The following is a 25142-nucleotide window of genomic DNA, read 5'->3' on the forward strand; positions in this document are numbered from 1 at the left end:
TCTTACTGTGCCTAATTTATAGACTGCACCATAGGTAGCTACGTATAGGAAAAAACATAGCATATTTAGGGCCCGGAACTCTGGGGTTTCAGGCATCCACTGGGGGATCTCAACAGATTCCCATGGATGATGGGGGCAGCCGTACAGCAGGCATCAGGCACAGTGCGCCTCCTTGTGGCGCTTCCTGCCCACACACCCCCTGTCATCACACTCCTTTCCACGTTCACACTTCCCTGTTACAGACACCAATAAAAATGAGGCTTATTACTACCCACCACTCAACTCAGTATAACTGACTCCTTCTCCGTCCTTAATTCCAATTCCCTAACTCACATGACCACAACGAACAAATATATATCTCAAAAGATATGCAAGAAATGACAGAGTGAAAAATGTTAGAAATGAGGCTGAAATTGATGCAAACTCGTCCTTCATATAAAAGCAAATGTGAGCAATACAAACTTAAGACTAGTTGATGCAAAGTCTTGGAAAAAATAAAGTTGCCAGCAATATCATTATTTTAAAGCACTCTTATCCTTTTCAGTCTTCAGGGGAAAAACATACTCTATGATGCACTGAAGCAACACCCTAATCAATTCCCAGATAGCCATCTAAGAGGTGTAATAAAATAATGATTGCAACTTAAAAAAAAAAAAAGCAAATGTGAGCACCCAGATAAAAAGGAATAGAAGGAATTATACCCGAGATAAGTAGGCGAATAATTCAATGCCTTTTATTCAGTTATTTCAAAAATATTTGTTGATCATTTGTTTCAAAATGTACATTTAAAAAAATCCATACAAAACCGTAATTTGTTTTAAAACCGGACAGAAAAAAAAAGGATTTGGAAAAAAGTTCACTGAAAGTAAAAAGAGCCCCCCCCCCCCGCCAAAAAAAAAACCCCTTTTACATGAAAGCATAAATATGGCAGGTACAAATCTTCCTTGAGTTCCTTGTTGAAATTTGGTCCATAACATGAACAGGCTAAAGTAGAAAAACAAAAAGACGCTTTGTCCATATTTGCATTATGAGTTGCTCAGGGCACCGGCAGCCTCAGCTCATCCTTCAGATGTTTATTAAACAAGAGGAACTGAAAAAATGAGGTGTGCAGTCTCATTACATAAACACTTGAATCTGTACCCAAGGAAATGGTGGTACTTACAACCAGTCAGATCTGATCAGATGACCAGGGCTGTCCATGCGTGGCTGATTCCCAGGAAAACCTCCTTCCTCTCCACACGAACAAGAAGCTCTAGAACCCTTACAGCAAACTGATGGTGATGCCTCAGGTGTCACACGGATCTTATTCCCAGATGCTGACTTATTAATGCCCCATCGTGAGGATGGTGTTTTTCCTTTTCAACAGTTTTAAAACTATATGGACTTCAAAGATGATGCTACAATGTTCCACTTAGAGTGCCACCAGGGTCACAAGAATGACGGCAACAGACGGAGCGTGGCTACTGCTGCTTCTGTGGGGATGACGACCACCCTCCCATGGGTCCCGTCCGCCCCAGTGGCCAGGCACTGGAAGGGACAGACGGCCTGTGGGAAAGACCACTGGCTAGGAGAGGTATTGCACAACCCGGAAGAGCGAGGGCGAGGGGGGGGCTGCTGCTCAACAGGGTAACACCGCGCGGGGGGAGGAGGGGTGCGCTGCAACAGCCCCCCCGGACCCACGTCAGACGGGCACCTGTGAGCGACGCTTGTGGCCGGGAAGTGAGAGTAAACACCTTACCGCAGGAACGCGGGGTCGAACGGGACGCAGTAGGGATGAGGAGAGGCTAGAGCCAGGGGGTACCTCTTCCTTTACGTGTGAGGGGAGCTGGATGAGCAAGGCTCACCACGTGGGCCGAGGCGCGGAGGCCTGGTGCCCCTGGGAGCCCCGAGCTTCCCTGACAGGCAGGGGCCCGTGAAGGGGCCTCACAGCCACCGGACACAAGGGAGAAACCGGACACCCCCAGACCCTGACAACGGCGGGGGTGGCGGTGAGGCTACGACGAATGAGGTGAGACTGTCACGATCCGTGTCCCTTTAACATGTAACTGTGCCGGGGCCCGGGGGCTGGCCACACAGTGCGAGTGGAGGCCAGGAGACCACGGCGCGTAAGGCACTTCTGACACAAAAAGATACAGGATCCGCTCAGGGCAAAAAGGGGCCGCGCAGAGCCAGAATCCCCGTGCTTTTCGGGGCCCTCCGTAAAGAGAGCGAGCCGTTGGGGGCGGGGGGGGGGGACTGGTGGTCATCCTCAGCCTTCTGAGGGGCGTCACTGTTCATGCAAGAACTGGGATCCAGTGAGGAGCTGGTGAAGCACCGGCCAGAGACTCGACCCACGTTCCAAGTGACCTGTCAAGACCCAGTGCTCCAGTCCCGCCCGGTCCCGCCTGAGGAGCTAGGATGGCAGCGGGGAGGGGGAGGAAGGCCGCTCTCCACAGGAGCAGAGCCCCGGCCATCAGGAACGGGTCTGTTCACCGGGACGCCGCCGCCGCCCCAGCAGGGGAGTCAGTCCCGTGCAGATCTCCCTGCCTTCTTGGCCCCCAGGCCTAGGACAGACCACCAGGGAGGCTGAAGCCCGGAAGGAAACCCAAAGTGGTGGGGGGGCATCGCGCCACTTTGAATTTAAAAAGGCTCCCAGGGACTAGAATTCTCTGTGTGGAATCAGGAGGGGGCGCACTCTCCGCCCCTACCTCCTATTCAGCACTTAGGAGCAAGTCAAAGGTACGAGAAAGAAGGTCCCCAAAGCAAACCCAGCTGCATGCATCCCAGAACAGCCAGCCCGGCTCCAAGGGTTTCCAGTCAAGAGGAGCATCTGCAGAGGTGGCCAGAGCACAGGTGTCTCGTCTGCTTTCTGAAATGTTGGTAGCTCCACCATGGGACAGGCACGGAAAAGGTTCTCGGCAGCGATGCAGGTCTGGCTCGGCCTGCTCCTCCTTCCCCCAGAACCTGCCCTGCCTTCAGAAGGGACACCTGTAACCTACTATAGTGTAGCTATCAGAGCCTGGAGGGTAAAAATAGCTTCCCATCACGGAGCCTCCAAGGAGGGGCTCTGGCAGCCGGGATCACCCGTCCGTCCCACAGCCTCCTCTCCCACGCCACCCCGCCTGGCGCCCCCGCACGCGTGCCAGCCAGGGATGCTGGGAGGGCGGGGGCTGCTGAGGTAGGTGAGCATCTGCTCTCCTCCTGGCGGATGGCGCTGAGCGGCCTCTCAAACTTGGGGGTGTCTGGCCGGGCCTTCACAGAGAGTGTTTAAGACTGAAGAACATAGCCAGAACGGCCAAATCAGGACAAGCCAACCCAACAAGTTCTCAGGACCCAACAAAAGTTCTCAGGACGAACTGGAAGTGAGTTCTTTCGGCCCCTGGCAACATGCTTCGAGCCAGCCTGCCAGAGGCTTGGCTCTGCTCTGAAGCAAACATGCCAGGCACGCCTGGGATGACAGAGCACCTACAGTTTTCCTCTCACCCTCCCCTCAGACCATTCCTGAAACCGGCCGGTGGGATGCTAGCCTCACTCATGGTCTCAAGGGTTTCCCATAGCAGGAAAGATTTTCCCAACTCTCAAACAGGGACCCAACCCCGTCCTTCAGGACGTGGCGAGAGTTGGCCTGGCCCCGGGCTGGTGGTACTGCCTTGAGGAGGCACACGGTACCGAGGGGCCAACTTACAGGAGACCAAGGGCACACCAAGCACGTGTGCTCTGGCGGCGATCACCTCTGAATGTGAGAAGAGTCACTGCTCGATGGCAGGACCTCGGCTGCAGCTCCCACCTCCCGAGCCCACAGCAAGGAGGCCAGGTGCCCGCTGAAGGCATGACTCAGCAGGGCTCCCTGGTGGGGGGCGGCCTCCTGCATGGAGCAGGAGCAGTGCCAAGGCCAGGGACACAGCCTGGAGAGGACTGGGCCAGGCTTAGGAGGCTGCAGGCTGACGTGGGCTGCACAGCGTCCCTAGGCCAAGTAGGAACACTGGCTCAGGCTCAGCCACGGCCACAGCCACGAGCGGGGAGGGAGGACCATTTGACTGAGTGGCTGAGGGGTTCCAGACTGGGCCTGCGGGGTTGGTACAAGCCGCCCTTTCACCAACATTCTGCTTTGCAGCCCAGATAGGTGTCAGGGAAGGAGAAGGAAAGACAGGAGGAATTCGCATTTTCAAAAGTGCTGTCCCTCTCCTAAGGGTAATCAAAATATGAGAATTTCTTCCCTTCTCTCCGGCCTTATCCTGAACGGAGAGATGAGGGTCTACCAGGGTGTCAGGAAGCAAATCCCCAGGCACTGGTAGATAAAAACTTCTCTCTGATGCAAGTGAGCTGGAGAAGGGAGCTGCCTTGATGAAAAGACCCACTTCCCCGCCTTCTGGGTAATAATCCAGTTTGGTTTCTACTGTGATGTCAGGAAGAGGACCAGCACATCACATGACACTAACATTCTTGTGCCCACAGGAACAGCTGCCCACAGCATTCAGGCCTCCTTGCTGAGAGCCTAGCTCCTTGCTGGAGTCCTCACAAGGCACCATGAGGGCCTGGAGGCCTTGTCTTTGGGGAGAGGGGGAGAACATGTGCGGGAAGGGGGCCAAAAGATGCACATCAGCACGGCTGTGTCTGCCCATCTAACCAGCAGAGCGATTCTGAGTCAGCCTGGTTTCAAACCATCTAAAACGCTGTGGGTGTTCTCAGCAAACAGCAGCAGACGACAACGACAATTCCAAAGGACACTCAACAAGTGAGGCCAGAGGGCGAGGGGCCCAGGTGACCCTCCCTGGGGCACCAGGGACCACGGGGGGCTTAGTGTTCCTGCAGCGAGAGAGATGAAGTCAGGTGCAAGGCCGGCGCCCAACTGGGCTGCTGGGCCTGGGGTTTAGAACCAGCATGTCCCCGGCCGGGCTGGTTTGTTAACTGCTGCTTGGTTTGGTTTTGGATGCTGGTGAACGGTGGGAAGAGCAATGCAGCTGGACCTGCCGAAGAAAGGCTAGGTTGGCGCCTCCATCATTTCTGCCGCATTACCTTTCCAGAAGAGCCCGCCGCTCTGGTCGCTTTGCCGTTGCTGCAGAGCGGGAAGACTCGTCCTCCTTCAGCGCGTCCCCGACAGAGCAGGCTGGTGTCCAGGACCGGCCACTGGTGAGCTCTCCCGAGTCATGGGACCCGAGACAGTCAACACCGTCCTTCTGGACCGAGTCATCATGTCCCAAAGCCAAATGCCTTGGCACTTCCAACTAGCAGTGGCCCCGCGGGGCCTCAAGATGGTGCGCGCAGAACTGGAATCATTACTCTCGTCATTTTATCGGCACCTAGGAGATGACGATCCAGGAGGGCCAGTCTCCCCTTCTGCTGCCCATCCGCACGGGGGTCTGCCGCCGGCCCTGGTGGAGGCTCCCTGGCACGAGGCTGCCGACGCGGACAGGCCCTGGGCACTGGGTGGGGGATGGCCCGCACTACAGGCTTCGCCTCCTCTCGTTGTAAAAATCAGACACAGAAAAACTGCACAGTAAGGTAAATTAACAAGTAAAAAGAGAAGAGAACAGCTGTGAAGGAAGAGAAAGAGGAGGCCAGCAGAAAGGGAACCGTGAGAGCCTGGGCTTCTAGAAAACCCGACAGACACAGGACAGAGGTGAGGACGTGAGGTGGCTGGAGGGAGGGAAAGAGGAAGATTTTTGGTTTTATTGAGAATGGTTCACAGAGAAAGAAGAGAAAGCCAAGACGTAAGGAAGAGGAAAAGGCCCTGTGTGAAGACAGGTTTCTGCTGTGTGAGATGGGGCATCTGGAGCAGGAGGGGGCCTCCCTGCTGGGCCCGCGAGAGGATTCCTGTTCTCAGCACTTCGGCCCTAAGGAGACTTGAGTTTCTTAGTCCGTGTGGAGGTTCCGTTCTCTGCTTTCACCACTCCGTTTTCGTGGTAACCTGGGAAGGGAGACAAGCGCGGTGTTTCTGCCGGGGCTGGAGCAGGAGCGGGGGGCTGCGCACAGGACGAGCCGAGGGGACCCGGGCCGCAGCCCCCGACGGCGAAGGGCACCAGCACGCGGCTCCCAGGGGCTCCTGCTCCCCCAAGGGTCTTGCTTCACTTGAGGTGGGTGGTCTCTGACTGTCCTTCCGCGGGAGGGGCTGGGATGGCACACAGCCACCAGGGAACGGGCAGAGGCCCGCCCGCCCGCCCGCCCGCCGGGCCAGGCCCTAGTCCTCAGCTCCTCTCGGGCCCCTGCAGGGCACCAGCCCCCTTCAGCAAAGGCCCAGGAAGCGGAACGGTTGGGGGTAGGTAGAGCGGCTGCAGGGACAAGGCCTTACTCTTACTCCGCGCCTGACGCTCCTCTGACAGAAAAGCCGTGCTTCTCACTGTTGTCCTAAACACCCCCGTTTGCTGGCTCAAAGTCAGGCACACCTGGCTGCGGCCCCCCCCCGCACCCGCCCCACCGCCAGCCAGGCCTGACTCCTTGTCACACGCAGCCGCGCACGCGCCCTTGCCGAGCAGGCCACACCTGGAGAGAGGCCGGCGACTCAGGAAACAGAGCCTGGTGCAGACGGCCCCCAGGCTGGACAGAGAGCGCGGGGCTGGCGGCGAGCGCCCCAGGACCTGGCGGGGGCCAGAGGAGAAGCGGCTGTCTCCCAAACGCTGCCCCCCGAGCACTGTGTCCCCTCAGGTCACCCCTGAAGAGAGAGGCAGAGCCAGCATCCTGGGAGACGGCCAGGCCGAGATGCGGAGCAGGAGGGCAGGGGAGGACCCAGAGAGCATCAGCCGCCCTCAAAGGGGCCCCTGAGGCCACCCTGCGGACATGCTTCCAGCCAGAGCTCCCCACCCAGCCGCCGCCCTGCCCACCGCGGCCGCGAGGGCCCCCGCCACGTCAGCCAGCCCTGCCCACAAGCCGTGTGGGCCCAGCCACGTGCCAGTCAGGCCCTGTGGCAGGAGCCGAGGAGCCCGGGGCCTGGGAGGGGGTGGGATGGGGGAGGGGCAGTGGCAGGCCCGGTCCGGGGCCCTGGGGGGTCCCCACCCGCCCCACACGGACCCGGCACTCACCCGACTCCCTCTTGACGAGCCTGGCTGCCAGCCTGGGCGCGGCGGGCACTCTGCGCTTGGCGCTCTGCTCGCTCCAGTGCTCGCGCCAGTGCCGCAGCTGGGAGTGGATGAAGCGCCACATGAGCCAGGCCTGGGCGGCGCACACCAGGAGCAGCACACACAGCCTGTGGGCAGAGGGCTCGGTGGGCTCAGGCTGCACGCGCCCCGGGCAGGGGGCAGGCCAGGACCCCACGGTGCCCGGCCCACCGCCACCTCCGGGAGGAGCGTGGCCCGTGCCGGGCTCCGCTCCAGGTGCCTCAGGGCGGGCGGAGGGACCCGCGGGAGGAGGTGACAGATGTGGGTCCAGCTCCTGTCACACCGCCCCGTGCCTGCTGGACCCACAGCACAGAGCACGGCCCACGTAAGCCCCGTGTACGTCGGAAGGATTCTAGTGAACTGAACTACGATGCAGCAGAAATAATTCTAGAAGTGCAGCTTCTCACCCGGCGAGCCACGTAGAAGCTGAGCAACCTGGACAAACCTCTGACCCCCGCTGGGCCCCGGGTGTCATGAAGACCGTGGCCTCCTCGCTGCCCTCCTGGCCACCGTGCGAGGCCACTGGCCACACTGTTGAGAACATGCTGTAAAGAGCCCACGCGTGGCTGTAACAGCCAACTGAGAGGCTGGACGTGAACCCGGCACCCCCAGTGAGGCGCGGGCCAGGGGAGGGGCTCCCACTGGTACCGGCACCAGGCCTGCAGCCTGACGGACCGGGGCCAGGGAGGGAAGACGGCTGTGATGGAAGCAGGAGGCTGGCATCTCTTCTCCACTCCGGCCAGATGTCTGAGATCCCCCCCAAACATCACGGTGCGGGAGACCCAGCGGTCTGCGGCCTCCTGACCTTCGGCAGAAGTTGTGCCGAGTTCGGGAGGCTCCTGCCCAACTCACCTGCAAAGTAACGTGTTGAAGTTCCCTTTCTCGGGGTCAAAGGCCTGGTTTTCCACGCGAGCAAGGCCAAAGCCAATGGCCAGCACAGCGAGGGTGAGGATGAAGAGGCGGGTGACTCCAAATGCAGCAGCCCAGGCGTTAAACCTGCCCGAGGAGGCGGGGGAGGTACGTCAGCCTTCAGGCAGCAAGCGGGGAGAGGGTCCAAGGGTGGCCAAGGAGGGTGCTTGAGGGATGAGGTGTCTAGAGGAAGACGCTCCAGGAAAAAATAACCCCAGGGCCCTGCCTACCGCCAGCGCGGGGCCCTCCCCTTCGCCAGGCCTCAGCCCGTCTGCATCACTCACAGCTTCTCGTTGTTCTCGTCTGCAAAGTAGCAGAGCCGAGCCGTGTGGAAGAGGAACTCGGTCGAGTACTGCAGCAGGAGCAGGACCAGGCCCAGGCGGCTCAGGCTGCGGAGACACAGACAAGCCTCACAGTCCCCACAAGGCACCGCGAAAGCCGGGGGCAAGGGGCCTGGGCTCCTCTCTCCACTCCCACCCTCCCTGCGAGCCCTGCCTCATCCTTCAGGATTCAGCTCTGCTGCCACACCTTCAAGAATTTTTCTTAATACCGACCCCCGGTATTTCACCTGTCCCGTCTGGGCCCAGTGCCCCTCCTGCTCCCACTGTGGCCCTGGCTGACTTCACAGCACCTGTCACTCTGTGTTCATCACCTGGCACGGGACCAAGCACAGAAAAGGTGCTCAGAACAAGTTGCTGAGCTTTGCATGCAGAAATATGAGGGATTGGTGGGAGGGGATTCCTACCGTCTGATTTTTTTTTTTGTCACCCAAGTCTTCACAGCTAAGAGGTATACGAAGAAGCAAAACTCAACACAACATCAAAATATGTGCTAGTGAACCAACCTCTTAAACACGAGCCCCCATTCCCACGCCCCCTGCTCACTTCCGGGCACGATGCTCTTACTGACTTCCCCAGGCAGTCTGCTGCCGATGGTCGGCTGTGGTTCAAACAAACGCAAGAAGGCTGCGCAGTGAAGTGACAGGTGCTGCTGAGCAGGCAGGGCCTTGGGAAGTCAGGGAGATACTGGGGGCCAGGGTGGAAAACCTGCGGGCCGTGAAGGGGGACCCCGTGATTCCACCCGGGGGACCAAAGAAGTGCGGAATCATTCAGGAAAGTCACTGGATCCTGAGAACGGTCAAGAGAATGATGTGAAAACCCAGTGTCTCCACACAGCCGAGGATGCCCAGCGGGATCCTGCCCTCGACCGTCTCAAGCCTTACCGCTCAGCTCTGCTCCCACCTCAGGGCCCTGACCCTGCGGCCCCCTCTCCTGCACAGCTCCGCCCAGGTATCCACCTGCCTGGCTTGTCACGCGCGCCTCTACCCGAGTCCCCCCCCCAGAGAGCTCTTCTCACCACAGGGGGCCAAGTGGACGAGTCAGCCGTCCCATTACCCTGCTTTACTTTCTTCCTCACACTTAACCACCTGGGGCAACTCTCCCATTTCCTTATTTATGGTCCACCCCCCGGCCCCACTAGAACAGACGGCCCAGGAGAGCAGGGCCTTGTCTGCCTTCACCCAGATGGAACTGCCCCTCCTGAAGCAGGGCTGGGCCCACGGGTGAGTGAAGGCCCCCAGCGCCCAGCTCTCCCCAAACAAGACCCCGCATCGCTGGGCACTTCAAAGGTCTGTCTTCCTTGGGAAACCCTGCAGCCGAGGGTCTCTCCTTTCCCCACACTCACTCACTCCTGAAAACTAGATTAAAAGGAGTGGAGAGAGGCGGCCGCACCTTGAGCCGGGCCGGCCTCGCTGGGGACGGGCCAGCGTGATCTTGGAGGACCGGCTGCTCCACCTTCTGTTCTAGCCTCTTTCCAGAACAAGAACTCGGCCCAAACAGGGTCAGACCCTGCCCTGCTCCTCCCCGTCCCCATCCTCGCGGCACTGCTGGGCGACCGCGGGCTGGCGTCCTCAGACCCACCCCGCCCGCCCGCACAGGAGCCTGCGACACAGGAGCAGAGCTGGACCCACACGGCCTCTGCCCCTCAGAGGCCCAGCCAGGCACGGACGCTGCTCTCGGCCTCCAGAGACCACAGAGCAGACCTGGCTCCGGTCCCCCAGGTCAGTCATTCTCACGGGATGCCTGCCACGCGGACCCAGGAGACCCCGGGCCCGCGACCCCCGGGCACCTGAGCAGGTTATACAGCGCGTGCTCTCCTATACCGCAAAAGCCAAGCCCAAGAAAACTCCAAACTAGAAGGACAGGTGCTGCTCAGCAGTGATTCTCTTCACAACAGAGACACTCAAGGCGACGGCAACTCTTCTGACATGAGGACAACCAAGCAGTGACTACGCTACCCTTCATGACAAATCGAAGGGAAGGGGAGCCCAGGGCCACGAGCTCTGACAGCGCCGCCGCCTGGACGCATGGGGCAGGCGCCCCGCTCAGGCTGCCCTCAACCTGCAAAGCCCTGGCTCGCGGCCCGCGTCCCTGGGACCCTGCCCTGGCCCTGTCTCGGGTGGAGGTGGTCGCTGCTCTGGGTTCCCGTGGCAGGTGGTCTGTACGGTAGCACAGTGCTCGCCCCACCAGCCGTCTCTACCTTTGTCTGTAACTGTCTCTCCTGCTCGGCGGAAAATAAGCCAGTAAACGTAAAGGAACCCTCCATTATCTGTCGGTGTGTTCCCAGGTCTTAGCATGGTGCTTGGCACACAGTAAGTGTCCAATAAATGCCTCCTGATTAAATGACTGTGTGGAGAGAGGCACAGACATGAAAGGCAGGGAGATCTGGCCCGCTCCGGGTGTCACTCACTTTAAGAGGTACGCGCCCGCAACATGGACCAGGTACAGGCAGATGTACTGGAGCTGCCGGGGAATCTCCTCCTGCAGACAAGAGAGGCAAACAGTACACGTGCTCATTCCCTAACTGGAGATGCAGGGGGAGGCAGAGGAGCAGGGGTAGTGCGGAAGGACACGGCAGGCCTGCGGGGCTGCTCTAACACAGCCAGCCCCAGGCCCCACCGGAGACACGCACACCTCGCTGCACAGAGTCTGAAGGAGACTCGGTGGTCAGGGGGCGGAACTAGGTTGAGAAAGAAGAGACGGGGACTGGGGAACAGGGCTTTAGGAAATCAGCCAGAGAGAAGCTTTAAAAAAAAAAGACTGTAGGAAAGGCAGAGACGTCTCCATCCGCTCCCCCGAAGATGAGTCAGGTCCCCCAAAGCCACACGTCTCGTGTGGGAGGCGGGAGTCTGACAAGGCGGCCCCCCTCCTGGAGGTCATCAGGGAGATTCCAACAGGCACTGGCTCAGCATCTCACTCAACCCGCCAACACACCTCCGTCTCCACCCCACGCGTGGGCGGCCAGAGGGAGGGACAGCAGGAGGGCAGTGGGGACGAGCAGCGTCAGCGAGGGGCCGCCAGTACTCACCTTCCGTACCTTCTGGAAGTAGAGCTCAGGAAGCGCGTGCAGCCAGTAGGCCAGCTGGCACAGGTAGAAGAACTTCACCTGGAAGCTGGAGACAAGGGGGCCAGTCACCCAGAGGGATGGAGAGAAGCCCCTGCAGGTGCTCGCCAAGCACGGGGTGGGCTGGGGGGCAAGGGCCAGGTGGTGTGAGGAGCTGGGCTGAGAGGGAGGAGTGGAGGGAGGAGGTGGGGGGATGGTGAGCACCACGCCCCTGAGCCCAGGACACTGCTCCACAGACAAGACCGTGCACGTGGAGGGGCATGGGAAGTCCATGAAAAGACCCAAGAAGGATGAAAAGAGAGCAGTGGAGGAGGGAAGGCTGAGGAGGGGGCTGAGTCCAGAGCGCTGTAGGGGCAGGAGACGGTGGGTGGCAGGAATGAGCTGAGGAAGGGGGGGGGGGGGTCTCAGCAGCAGAGGGAGGACCTAACTCTGCTAAGTCTCCGGTGCTGCTGTTCTAAGGGCCGTGGTCTCTGGGGGACGCGGGCCCAGCTCTGCCCTCCCGGTGTCCCATCGGCGCAGGAGAGGAGGGGCGCTGCCTCCCGTGGAGGCCCGAGGGGAGACGTGTGCGAACGTGTGCAGGTGCCAGGAGGGCGCAGCCCAGAAAGCTCCGTGCAGAGGCTCTGCTTCCCCGTCCCTCCCAGGCGCTGTAGGAACCTGTTACAGACCCTATGTTTGCACCCCCTCGAAATTCACACGTTGAAATCCTAACCCCTACGGTGATGGTACCAGGACGTGGGGCCTCTGGGAGGTGATTAGGTCACGGGGGTGGAGCCCTCCAGAGTGGGATTAGTGCCCTTGTGAAAGAGGCCCCTCTCCGCTTCCACACGTGAGGACACAGAGAGAAGACATCATCCATGAAGCAGGAAGCGGCCTCACCAGACACTGGGTCTGCCAGCCTCCAGAACTGTGAGGAAGGGATGTCTGCTGTTTATAAGCCCCTGGGAACCCCACCACCTGTGGTGCTCTGTGATGGCAGCCTGGGCAGAGACAGGACCCTGTGCCTTGGCTCCTGCAGATGACGTGTCATTTCAGGAATCGCCCGTAAGAACACGGGGAGGAAGTAGCTCCCACACGTCTGCCTCCACGACACTGGGCCCTGCCAGGCTCGGGGGAGCTCCGGTCCTCAGGCCCGCTGGCCCGTGTTCTGCCCACATTATGGGGCGAGAAGCCAGTGCACCAGCCCGCTCCTCCCTGGGGACCAAGGGTGACAATACTCACGGGAGGTACACATGCGGATAGTCTTCCCAGAGGCTCCTTGGGTTTGTTAAATATCCTTCCTGTAGTGGACGGGAAGAGACAGCGTTTAGAGATGTGAACGTGAGGCCTGCTGGGCGGGCCCGGGGGTCAGGGGTCAGGGTCAGGGTTGCACCTAGTCCCCAGCTGCCGGAATGAGGAAGGAACAGGAAACGTGAACATGGAGGCCCTCTGGCACTTGGCCGGTCTCTTTACTATAAAAGAGAGCCGTGATGTAGGAGGAAGAGGCCTGCTCTGGGGTCAGAGGACCCGAGTCTGACTGTGGGTCTGACACTAATCAGCTGCATCCTCTGAGCAAGTCAGTCTCCCTGAGCTTCAGCTGGCTCATCTGTAAAATGAGGATAAAAATACCCTCCCAGGGTTATTGTTAGAAATAAATGTGACAGTTTAGGTTTATGTGACAGCGTCGAGTATTATGCCTGGCATGCAGGCACTCGGGAAATGCTTGTAGAGTGAATAAGCAAATGGACTCCAGAACCACCGTCCACTGGAAAAACGAAAAGCCTACTTTGGCTTTTTACACCACACGAATAAAAAGAATAGCAGGACCCCACAGGCCTCCCCAGCGGGCCTCACGTGTGACACGTATCACATAGCACCATCAGGACTCTGCTCATGCCTTCTTTTCTGGCTCCTTTTTTCTGGCTCTTTTCTGGCGCTTCCTTGCATCTCCAGTATCTAGCCCAGGGCCTCTTACAGAGTAGGGGAGGTGACCTGAAAACCCTCCTGTTACAAAACAGCTGGACATGCTGGATGCAGTCTAACAAATGTTCTTTTCAATGCAAAGCTGAACTCACAATAAGAAAGGGAAAACCCGAGGGCCCAAGAGGGTAGGGAGCTAAAAGCCGGAGCAGGGGGTGAGGCTGTAGGGCCAGAGCTTTCGTGCGTGGGAACAGAAGACCCTTAAAGGGCCAGCACCCCAGAGAAAGGGGAGACTCGGAAGGGTCTGACGAGCAAGGCAGGGAGAAGAGGACCATGTCTGCTCACCCGGGGCTCAGGATGGAAACAAAAATATGACCCGCTGAAAATCTGTAACCCCAGATTCACGTTCACGTGGGTTTGGAGCTCAAATGGACATCACCTGTGTGTTTAGGAGCCCTCACACTAAGAACTCAGTATTAACAGTATTTGTGGGCCGGTGAAGCCATCGGGACGTACTTTCATCCGAGAACGTACAGGGTTCTCACACACACAACCTCGCTAAAGATGAGTTTATAATCCAAGATTACAGAACATACGAGGAAACGGCCCACCACGAGCAAGAGGAGGCTGACGCCACGCGACGCTCAGAGAGGGCGGAGGAGGTGACGCCAGCCTGACCTCCTTTTAGAAACAGGGAAAGGAGGGAGTCCCCCAAACGAGGTGGCTTCTCAGCAGCACGACGGAATTCTGAGCTGCGCCTCAAGCCTCCTGGTCCAAGCGCCCCAGGCCGGGCTGTCCCGGTCAGTTGGAACTAAACCAACCAAACTGGTGGCTTTGACGAGGGGGCCCAGAGCCTCAGATGTTCCCACCGGGACCGAGGACGGGGCCGCACTCGGCGGGGAGGAGGCCCAGCAGTTCCCAGAGGAGCCGCCAGGTGACTACTGGAGCCTCAGTCGTACTCCCACGGGAGGGCCGGTCCGCCCCCCACCCAGACCCCGAGTCACTGAGTGCCCCCGGGCATTTCAGATACACCAGGGCCTCATTAGCACAGTGACCCAACGGACGGGTCCCACCAGGCGCAGGCCCCAGGGCAGCCACAGTAACTTAGGTTTGAAGGAAAGGGTCTCCCCACCAGACCCTCCCGGCCACATTCCATCTCCCTCCTCAGAGTCCGGCAGAGGGGGGAGGCTCTGGGGCGCGCGGGGTGGGACGAGGGCTTTTCTGCACCCACACTGGGGCCACCCCTCTCTGCCCCCCACACGCCACCTGCATCAGATGCCGGGCCCGGGCACACAGGTTCACGGCCTTCCACCCTCCCTACCCCCTTTCCAGGGAAACCGAAGCGGGCAGGACGTTCCTTCCTAGAGGAAGCACCGATGTATTTAAGGATGAAAATGGTACTTCAGGGATCGAAGTGGGAGAAGAATTTCCGCCAAAAAAAAGACTGGCCAAGAAAAGCAGCCCTGACAGAAATCTAAAGCCCAGACGATCCTGTGATTTTAAACAGGGACCCTCCCCGGCTTGGCCCTTTACTTAGGAGACAAAGAAATCAGAACTGTGAAGCCAACCAGCAGAGAAAACGCCCCAGAACAATGCTGCCGGCCTGTGAGGGGCAGTCCCGGGCGGAGGGAGGCGAGCAGGGCAGCCAGAGGAAGAATGACTCACTGCTCCGAGAACAGTCTTTTCCAGACCTCGGGCCAGGCAACCGCCCAGGGAGGCTGGGCCGGGGCCCCTCGGAGCTCAGCACAGCACACCGAGTGTGGGCTCGCCCCCAGATCCCACCCGCCAGTGGGCCTGCTGTCTGGGGGGGCGGACTTTGAGATCCTCTGTTCTCTCCTGATTCTACAAATCGACCAGGAGCAAGGGAGGCCTCGGCGAGCTGGCGCACCCCCTCCCCTCCCCTGCAGCCTTCCTTTCCAGTGGATGAACGAAAAGCACCACAGGCAGTCCTGACACAGCCAGCTGCTACCCAGACCCACTGGTCCTTCAGGGACACCCACTGCTGAGGTTCTGCCCCAGGCCGCCTGTGTGTCAGGAGGCGGCCCTTACCTGAGCCCCGGCCTCAGAGGCGCTCGCTCCCGTGCGGCGCTCCCGCTGCGTGCTGAGCTGCAGGTTAAACTGTGAAGGGAGGCATCCCGGGAGGCCAGGAACCCTCCCCCCCCCGCCCCCCGCCTTCCCAGTACAGCGTTTTGTCTCCCCTGAGCGATGAACAGTAGCTGAGAGCTAGACTAAAGGTAGGAGGTCGACATTCTTATTAAATTATCAGCTGGCCCATCTACAACCCCATCACCCTGCCTGGATCAATGCAGAGAGAAATGTCTGAATTCAACACCAAGATCAAACTGGTTATTTCGTGGGGGGAGGGATTTAGGGTCGATTTTTACTTTCTTTTTCCAACTTTTATGTATGGCTTATTTTTTTTTAAATGATCATCTATGATGTTCATAAAAACAAGCAATTCATTACTTTAAAAACTGTTGAAGGTTGGAACAAGAAGAGGCATTTGCAGTCTACTTATTCCCTCTCACAACAATATTGAGTGAGCACCTAGTACACACCAGGAACTGTGCTTGGGGGATAGCAGTGAGCACGGTGTCTGCTCCCAGCAGCTCGGGGGCCAGTATGAGGGAGAGGCAAGCAGCAGAGAATACACAGCTCAAGAAAACGCCACAGCAACAGGTGTGGTGCAGCAGACACAAGTGCGGGGGGAGTTCTCTGCGGAGGTGACATTTAGGTGGAGACTCGGATGGCACGGGATGTCAGGGGATGGAGCACTGCAGCAGAGGAAGCACCCCTGCAAAGCCCAGGAGGCAGGAGAGCCAGGAGAGTTAGAGGAACAGTGGGGCTGGGGCCAGTGAGCCCGATGGATAAGGCCAGCAGCACCCAGAGCACAGGAGTGAGGAAGAAGAACCACTTCAGCGCGAGCACGACAGGGGATTTGAAGCAGGGGATGCGTGATTTGGTTTATGTTCTAAAAAGATCTGTCTGGCTGGGCAGACAATGGATTGGGGTGAGCGGACACAGGAGTGGAAACGGCCTCCTTCCAGAAGTGGTCCAGCAAGAGATGATGGTGGCTTGGATTACAGCTCAGGGCCTCCTGACCGTGGCACTAGTGACACCTGGGGCCAGACTGTCTTTGCTGTGGGGACTGTCCTGGGCACTACAGGACATTCAGCTGCATCGCTGGCCTCGACCCACTAGATGCTGGTAGCACATTGTCAAGCATCCCCTGGAGAGACCCACGGGCCCGGGGGCAGAGGTGGAGGCAGAGAGCGGGCGACAGGTGCTCCACGTGCTGGTGGCAGTGGGTGGGGGAACCTGCCGATGAACTGACCGGAGAGCGAAAGAGAAGAATCGAGAACAAGTTCATCGTAACAGAAACATAGGATTTAAAAAACTAGCTGTTTTCACTCCTTTTACAAAACGACCCTCTCTTCTTCAGTCACCTTCACTCCAGAATGGCCTGGAGGGAGCAGGTGAGGGCTGAGAGCCACACGATGTATCAGGACCTGGGGTCACTGGAACTTTCCAGGCTCCCTTGGTCTCCACCTCCTGCTGGAGCTGCTGAGTGGGGAGCTGGCTGTCACCGTGGTAAAAGCCTGTCATAAACGCCCCCAGAAAAGCAGGGCAGCTCCAGACTAACGAGCATCATTTCTAAGCCCTGGGCGGCCCAGGAGAAGCCAAGAGACAGCACTGAGCCTTGCACACTCTGGAAGTGGGGGGAAATCCCTTGGCTGTCGGCCTGCGAATCTGGTGAAACTGGGTCACAGCTGGGGTGGACGGTGGGGTGAGGAAGAAAGGGCAAAAGTGATTCAGAGATGAGGCAACGCTTCTGCTGCAAGAGCAGTTAAATGTCCGTGGGACCCGAGGGCTGTTCTGCTTCACGGCAGCTCGGGGTCTCCAGAGGCCGCGTAAACCAAACACCCAGTGGCTGGGAGAGGCCTGAGCCCAGCGGTACCTAGACTTCCCGGGGCCGCACGTGTGCTGCACAAAGGTAGGGGGCGCTACTCACACAGACCACACACAAAGTCTGCCCCAGGGGGAGTATAATGTGGCAGGCCTGCTTCAGAGCACAGAGGCCTTGGGCCCTGCGTTTAAAATTCCTATTCTGTGATTAAATGATAATAGAAATAAAGATAACATACAAAAGGGCATGCTGAGTTCCGCTTTGAGAATATGGATTCAGTGTTCAGCCCGCAAGGGGGTGAGAGGTCAGGGGAGGCAGGGAAGGAAGCTTCTAGGAGGTCACAGGGTTGCTGAATTTTCCAAGCCCCGGGCCTGGATTTCTCACAGGACAATTCTAGCTCCTGAGGAAGAGACCGGGTTACAGACAGGAGGTGCTCCAGGTTGGGGGGGATGGAGGGGATTAAACACTTCCTAGGACAACAGCCTTGTTACAAAGAACCCCGAAGGGCTGTCCACATTCCTTTGTACGAAGAAATTTTGCTGTATCAAAGGTTGCTTGAAATAAGAGTATTCTTGTGCAAAAGGAGAGGCGAGTCAACTGTCTGGTCCTCCAGGCATTTGTAGAAACAGCACTGACTCTCACAGGACCTGATGTGCACGCGGGGGGGATGCTGGCCGAGCCTCGGGAGGCCAGTGTGGTGCAACAGAACCAGACCCTCACGCCCAAGGCCTGTCCACTTCAGAACCACGTGACCATGGGGCCACTGCGAAATCTGAGCTTGGATTTCTTCAATCCATAACACAGATAACGGAATGAACATAAAACTTAGCTCAGGGGACAGCACCATGCAAGGGCCCTAGGACGGAACACAGAGCTATGGAGCTATATGCTGTCATCACCGTGACATTACATCATAACGATAACAAGTGTTTACTTTTGGACCAGAGGACGCTCCCCAGTTATCAAATAGCACCTAAACCATTGACCCCTCTCTCACGGCGATAACATGGCAGCCCGGGCCCCAGCCATCAGCAGTCCCTAGGACCACTCACCGTCACCACCACGTAGAAGCACCAGATCACCGAGCTGAGGTGAAAGACGACCAGCTGTCCAGATTCATTGAACTTGCTGTGCTTGACCTTGGAGAGATGAAGCCGTTTGCTGATTTTCTAAAGAATAAAGAGAATCCTGCATGTTAACATGTGGGTGTATAGGTAACGGCAGGTTTCAAACTCCTGTTTTCTCCCCACAAAAGGGCTGAAGTTTGAAGCCAGCCTCATCCAAGTTATTTCGTGGAAGCCTCGTGTGTGCATATAGTGTTTAGTTTAAGGCAAGCATCTTGAGAAAGCAGCGAGATTAATGTCTTTAGCTGAGATGTAAAGAAAACATCCCCCAAGGGTTGCTGTGTTCGACCCTTGAGGACACCGTGTCGTCATACTTCAGGCAGCTCCCTCCCGTGTAATAAACACTGTGGTCCCACGTGCTACGAAGGCTTTGAGGGGGGACGGAGACCAAACTGTGGTGCAGGAGATCCAGCTGCTAGGTCCAACCAGGGCCTCCACACAAAGCGGAGGCCTCAGAGCTGCAGCCGCTCCACCCGCCGAATCCCCCCAGCTTCCCATCTCGGAATCCAGACACGTCACTCACATCTAAAATGTACTCCTGCACCACAGCGTGCAGGATGATGGTGATGAAGATGTAGAACAAGACCGTGACCAGGTCCTTCGGCCCGTAGTGGTAGTGCACCGTCTCGCCATCTGTGGAGGCAACGAGAGTCACGTCAGCATCCCTGGGTGAGGAAGTGCTCTGGGACCCAAAACTGAAAGGAGATCTGGAGCAGAATGTGCCATCAAATGCTTCCCCCTTTGGCTGTAACCCCAGACTGAGAAGAGTTTCTTCCCGAGAATCCCACCCACCCTCTGGACTTGGCCCTTGGGAGCACCAGTGCGGAGGGGAAAGGACAAGCCAGCACACGGCATATCATGACGATGTCTCCTGATCTGGGCAGGAACGCACAGTGGCTGCAGCCAGCAGTTGGAGACAGCCAACCTTCATCATTCCCTGGCTGTGTGACTATAGAAAAGTGACCAACCTCTCTGAGCCGTAATCGCCTTCCCTGTAAAAATGGGACTGCAGTTATACTTCATCGAGAAAGCATGATGCAGGGTTAAGAGTGTGGACTCAGGACTTCCCTGGTGGCACAGTGGTTAAGAATCCGCCTGCCAATGCAGGGGACATGGGTTTGATCCCTGGTCCAGGAAGATCCCACATGCCGCAGACTAACTAAGCCCATGTGCCACAGCTACAGAGCCTGCGCTCTAGAGCCCGCGCGCCACAACTACCGAAGCCTGCATACCTAGAGCCTGTGCTCTGCAACAAAGAGAAGCCACCACAATAAGAAGCCCATGCACCACAACAAAGAGTAGCCCCTGCTCTCCACAACTAGAGAAAGCACGCAGCAATGAAGACCCAATGCAGCCAAAAATAAAAATAATTAAAAAAAAAAAAAGTGTGGACTCAGAAACCTGAGCTTGTATCAAAGCTCTGTCATTTATTTCCTCCCTCTTTGTTTTTGTTTGTTTTTTTTTGATATTGATGATTTTTTTTTTTTGCCATACTGCGTGGCTTGTGGGATCACAGTTCCTGGACCAGAGATTGAACCCAGGCCATGGCAGTGAAAGCCCGGAATCGTAACCACTAGGCCACCAGGGAACCCACAACTCCCTCTTTTTCAAAAAAATTCAAGTATAGTTGATTTATAATATTGTGTCAGTTACAGGTGTACAGCAAAGTGGTTCAGTTATACATATATATATTTTTAGATTATGTTCCATTACAGGTTATTACAAGATATTGAATATAGTCCCTGTGCTATCCATTAAATGCTTGTGCTTGTCTATTTTATATATAGTAGTGTGCATCTATTAATCCCATACTCCTAATTTATCCCTCCCCCCACCTTGCCCTCTGGTAACTAACTATAAGCTTGTTTTCCATGTCTATCTGTTTCTGTTTTGTAAATAGATTTAATTGTATTATTTTTTAGATTCCACATATGAGTGATATATTTGTCTTTGTCTGACTTACTTCACTTAGTATGATATTCTCTAGGTCCGTCCATGCTGCTGCAAATGGCATTATTTCATTCTTTTTTATGGCTGAGTAATATTCCATTGTGTGTGTGTGTGTGTGTGTGTGTGTGTGTGTGTGTGTATAAAACATCTTCTTCATCCAGAAAAAAAAAAAAAAAGGATGAAAACTTTAATTCAAAAAGATACATGCATCCCAATGTTCACAGCAGCACTATTTACAAGAGCCAAGACGTGGAAGCAACCTAAGTGTCCATCAACAGACAAATGGATAAAGAAAATGTCTTTTATTTCCTATGTGACTCTGGAGCACCTCTGACCTTTCTGTGCCTCAGATTCCTCATCTGTAAAATGAGGATAACAGCAGTTCCTGTACTGCAGGGTTACTGTGAGAATGAGGTGACTTCAAAAACGCAAAGTGCTTACTTAGAATAGCATCTGGTGCATAGTAAGTGCTACACATGTATTTGCTATCATTTTTGTTGTTGTTGGGCTATTGTGAGGATTAAACGAGATAATCTGTATGCAAGATGCTTATCAGTGCCTATAACCATGGGAAGGCATGCACTAAATAGTAGTTTATTAAAATATTATTTAGTAGTAATAAATTAGATGGAATCCCAGGTATCTAAGTCTTGTAAAGCTCTGCTACTACAGCCTCTCTCTCCACGGACAGAGGAGGATTCGTGCCTTCGTTCCAGTTGGCAGGCCTGGATCCCTGGTGCTCTGTGGCCCACCCTCCCCCAAGCAGACACACTGGCCCCCTTTCCAGCTGTGCTGCCTTCGTGCTGAGTCACACACGAGTCATCTCTCTTTGCTGGGATGCGTTTACCAGAAGGCAGGCCAGGGTGGGTGAGTTTCAGGGTGGCTGCAGAGCGAAGCAGAGCTGATTGGGTCACTCTGGGAGTCAACCCATGACCCCGCCACCCTGGACTGGGAGAATGCACTGGTGGGCGGTGGGGGGGGGGGAGGGGGCAGTAAGGACATGGAGCGCATGAACTTTGAGATCAGACAAGCTTCCCCTTTTCCTCTCCCTCCTACCTTCCACAAAGACCCTACTCTGTGAGAGCCACTGGGCTAATTATTGAAACACGCTGCCCCAGCTTCAGAGAGCACAGACCAGTGGGGAGACTGACAAGTAAATGTACAATGACCTACACACAGGCAGACAGCCACATGGTGCCAAGAGGTAAACACAGCCACACAGCGAGCCAAGGCAAGCGAGGGCCGACTCCAGCTGGGGCAGCCCCTCAGGGTAAACAGGAAGATATAGAAACTTGAGAACAAGCTGGGGTAGTCAGGTGCGGGGAGGAGGGCATCCTGGGCAGAGGACGCAGCATCTGCTAAGGATGCAGGCAAGGAGGATGCAGTGCTGCAGGCGGCCAGGGTACCACGTCAAAGGGTGTGGACTTCATCCTGAAGGCAATGTGGAAACATCAAAGAGTTCAAACTCAATAGGAAAATGAGCAAATTCGGGCTTCAGAAAGTTTACTCTGGCAGCAGTAAATAGCATCGTGCCTGGAGGTAGACACCAGTGATGCAGGTAAGGAACCACAGGGACCTGAATTAAAGGGGAAATGGGAACAGGGAGGGAGGAGGGCCATCAGCGACAGAGACCTGGTAAGACTAGGTGACTGACCCGGGATGGGGCTGAGATCAGGGAGGGGAATCAGCACCGAGGACCGAGGAGGAAACATGGGAGAAAGGGAAGAGATGGGCGTATGGGTCAGCCTCTCCTTCCTGCCCTTCCATCATGAGGCTGGCATTACCCTTTCCCTGCCTTCTTCATAAGGGAGGATCAAAGGAGACTAATTAGATGGCAGCATATTTTGAAACTACAAAATAACTAAACACATGCAAAGTTTCACCATCGAGACCAACCTTATTAGGCAAAATAGGATTTATGCTCAATCAAACAAGCATGGTCCAAAAGTAGTTAAATAACATGTCAAGACTGAATTATCCATCTTAAAGCCTCTTCAAGTCACCTCCATTCTTCACCCCATATACTATGGTTCCAAAGAGATGTGACCAGAGCCTTAAAACCTTCTTGAAACAAGAATGGATGGATAGACTAATACATTCTTTTTTCCTTTGCTGATGAGAGCTCCTTGCATGTTTATTCATCCACTAATAAACCACGTGCAGGGCCCCATGCTGGGTGCTGGGGGACAGCAGGGTACGAGGTGGGCATGGCCCTGCCCTCTCGGAGCTTAGCCAGTGCACACCAAATTCTCTATACCTAAAAACCAGAGGCCAATAACAACAGCAACAACAAAAACAAAAAACAACCAGACTGAAAAATGGGCAAAGATTTGCAGCAATATGGATGGACCTAGAGATTATCATACTAAGTGAAGTGAGTCAGACAAAGACAAATATCATATGGTATCACTTATATGTGGAATCTAAAATATGATACAGGGCTTCCCTGGTGGTGCATTGGTTGAGAGTCTGCCTGCTAATGCAGGGGACACGGGTTCGAGCCCTGGTCTGGGAAGATCCCACATGCCGCGGAGCAACTAGGCCCGTGGGCCACAACTACTGAGCCTGCGCATCTGGAGCCTGTGCTCCGCAACAAGAGAGGCCGCAATAGTGAGAGGCCCGCGCACCGCGATGAAGAGTGGCCCCCACTTGCCACAACTGGAGAAAGCCCTTGCACAAAAACGGAGACCCAACACAGCCAAAAATAAATAAATTAATTAATTTAAAAAAAAATAAAAATAAAAATAAAATATGATACAAATGAACTTATGTACAAAACAAAAACAGACTCACAGACACAGAGAACAAACTTATGGTTACCAAAGTGGAGAGGGAGAGGAGGGATAAATTAGGAGTTTGGGATTAGCAAATACAAACTACTATAGATAAATAAACAACAAGGTCCTACTGTATAGCACAGGGTACTATCATTAGGGAAATGTAGATCAAAACCGCAATGAGATACCACCTCAAACCCATGAGAATGGCCACAATTAAAAAAAAAAACAAAACCAACCAAACAAAAAACAGAAAATAACAAGTGTTGACGAGGGTGTGGACAAATTGGAACCTTCGTGCACTGTTTGTGAAAATGTAAAATGGTACAGTCACTATCAGAAACAGTATGATGATTCCTTAGAAAACTAAAAATAGAACTACCAGATGGTCCAGCAATCCTACTTCTGGATACAGACTCGAAAGAACTGGAAGCAGGATCTTGATGAAATATCTGTACACCCATGTTCATAGCACTATTCACAACAGCCAAAGGTAGCAACTACCCAAGTGTCTATCAACAGATGAATGGAAGGACAAAATGTGGTCTACACATACAACAGAACATTATTCAGCCTTAAAAAGGAAGGAAATCCTGTCACATGCTACACAGAGATGAACCTAAAGGACATAATGCTAAGGGAAATAAGCCGTCACTAAAAGACGAATACTGTATGATTCCATCACAGGAGCTTCCCAGAGGAGGAAAACTCACAGAAACAGAAAGAACGGTGGTTGCCAGGGGCTGGGGGCAGGGAGGATTGCGAGTTGCTGTTTAATGGATACAAAGTTTCAGTTTTGCAATGAAGAGTTCTGGAGATTGCACAACAGTGTGAATGTACTTAACACTACTGAACTGTACATTCAGATGATTGATGGTCCATATTTCACAGTATGTGTATTTCACTATAATTTTAAAAAAACACCGGCGGCCAGGTGTGATCAGTGCTGTGAGGTGGGCAGGACGTGATGAGGGGCAGGGCCCTGGGGAGGAAGGGTCACTGAGGTGGCACGGGCCAGAGAGCTGGTGAGGGCGGAGTGGTCTGGGCCGAGGCATCTGGGGAAGATCCTGCTGGACAGAGGACTGGCGTGACCTGCAGAGCAGGGGTGCGCAAGTCATGCCATGGGGGGCTCCCCCGACAGGTCGTGGTTAAGACACGCTTCCAAAGGCAAGGGAAGGTTCTGGAGGACTGAGTCACAGACGCACTCTTCCTGCCAGATGGATGGGCTAGGGGACTGGAATGGGGCCAGGAGAGCAGTCAGGAGGCACTCACACGAGCCCAGGCTGGGGGGGCGGGAGCGCCCTGCACTCAGATGGTGGCAGTGTGGTGGAGAAGACAAATTCGGAGAGGTGTGGCTGATGGAACCAAAAGGACCAGACCAGCTGGCAGACTGGCCGTGGAGAATGACCCTAAAGCTCCCTCTGGAATCTGTCTGTCCTCTGCAGCCCCCACGGTTTCAGAATGCTTCAACGTGCTGTCTCATTTGATCCCTGTAACCACCCATGGGGTGGGCAGAGGGGATGAAGAAACAGGGTTCACAGGGTAAAGGGACAGGGGCCATTTCTCAAGTCTCCCAGTGTCCGACGGCCCAGCCCAGCCCCCAAAGCCACCTCACATCCCCCCCCCCGGCCCTGCCCCCGCCCCCCTACTAGTAAGAAGCTGCTCCTTTGATCTCCTTCTCCCTACAACAGAACAAGCAGCGTCACATCCAAATGCTCACAAGCTGTGCTCTGATTCATGCAGATTACCTCTACTGCTTTCCCCTTGTCTGCTACCTTCCTGCTTTTGAGCAGGGCAGGAAAGTAGATTGGTTTGGCCCCTTCTGCTTGCCACAGAGCTGTGGAGGAGGTTGGAACTTTGTGTTTTTCCAAGAGGCTATAAACAAATGGATATTTTTGGATTTTTTTTCTTTTTAAATTTTTGGCTGCTCACTAATTCCTATAAAAATCCTCTCACTCCCCAAGTTAGAGCTCTGACCCTTTAAGCAGTGCCCCTATCCTGCATGAGCTCTCAAAAAGAACGGCGATGGTCTGGCAGTGAGCGACTGTGATTTTTTAGAAGAGTATGTTTCAGCACATCTCTGAGCTCTTAGACCAGAGAAGTGATT

At 55.4% G+C, this 25142-nt stretch overlaps 1 protein-coding gene across 2 annotated transcripts in view; it reads right to left on the minus strand.

Moving 5' to 3' along the window:
- Positions 1-711: 711 nt before the first annotated feature.
- The window catches only part of TRAM2 (translocation associated membrane protein 2), a 75105-nt gene continuing 50674 nt past the window's right edge, over positions 712-25142 (minus strand). Inside the window, exons 3-12 of one of the 2 annotated variants that reach the window (XM_082346271.1) lie at positions 18832-18941; positions 18237-18353; positions 12600-12658; positions 11346-11430; positions 10728-10798; positions 8264-8368; positions 7923-8066; positions 6996-7159; positions 6460-6554; positions 712-5887 (exon numbers count right to left, since the gene is read on the minus strand). In XM_082346271.1, coding sequence (XP_082202397.1) covers positions 5864-5887; positions 6460-6554; positions 6996-7159; positions 7923-8066; positions 8264-8368; positions 10728-10798; positions 11346-11430; positions 12600-12658; positions 18237-18353; positions 18832-18941 — 974 coding nt within the window. In that variant the 3' untranslated portion in view covers positions 712-5863. The remainder of the gene's footprint in view (positions 5888-6459; positions 6555-6995; positions 7160-7922; positions 8067-8263; positions 8369-10727; positions 10799-11345; positions 11431-12599; positions 12659-18236; positions 18354-18831; positions 18942-25142) is intronic. The other variant, XM_082346272.1, reaches the window with a different exon arrangement.

Source organism: Balaenoptera borealis (genome assembly GCF_965194805.1).
Source record: "Balaenoptera borealis genome assembly, chromosome: 12".
NCBI lineage: Eukaryota > Metazoa > Chordata > Mammalia > Artiodactyla > Balaenopteridae > Balaenoptera > Balaenoptera borealis.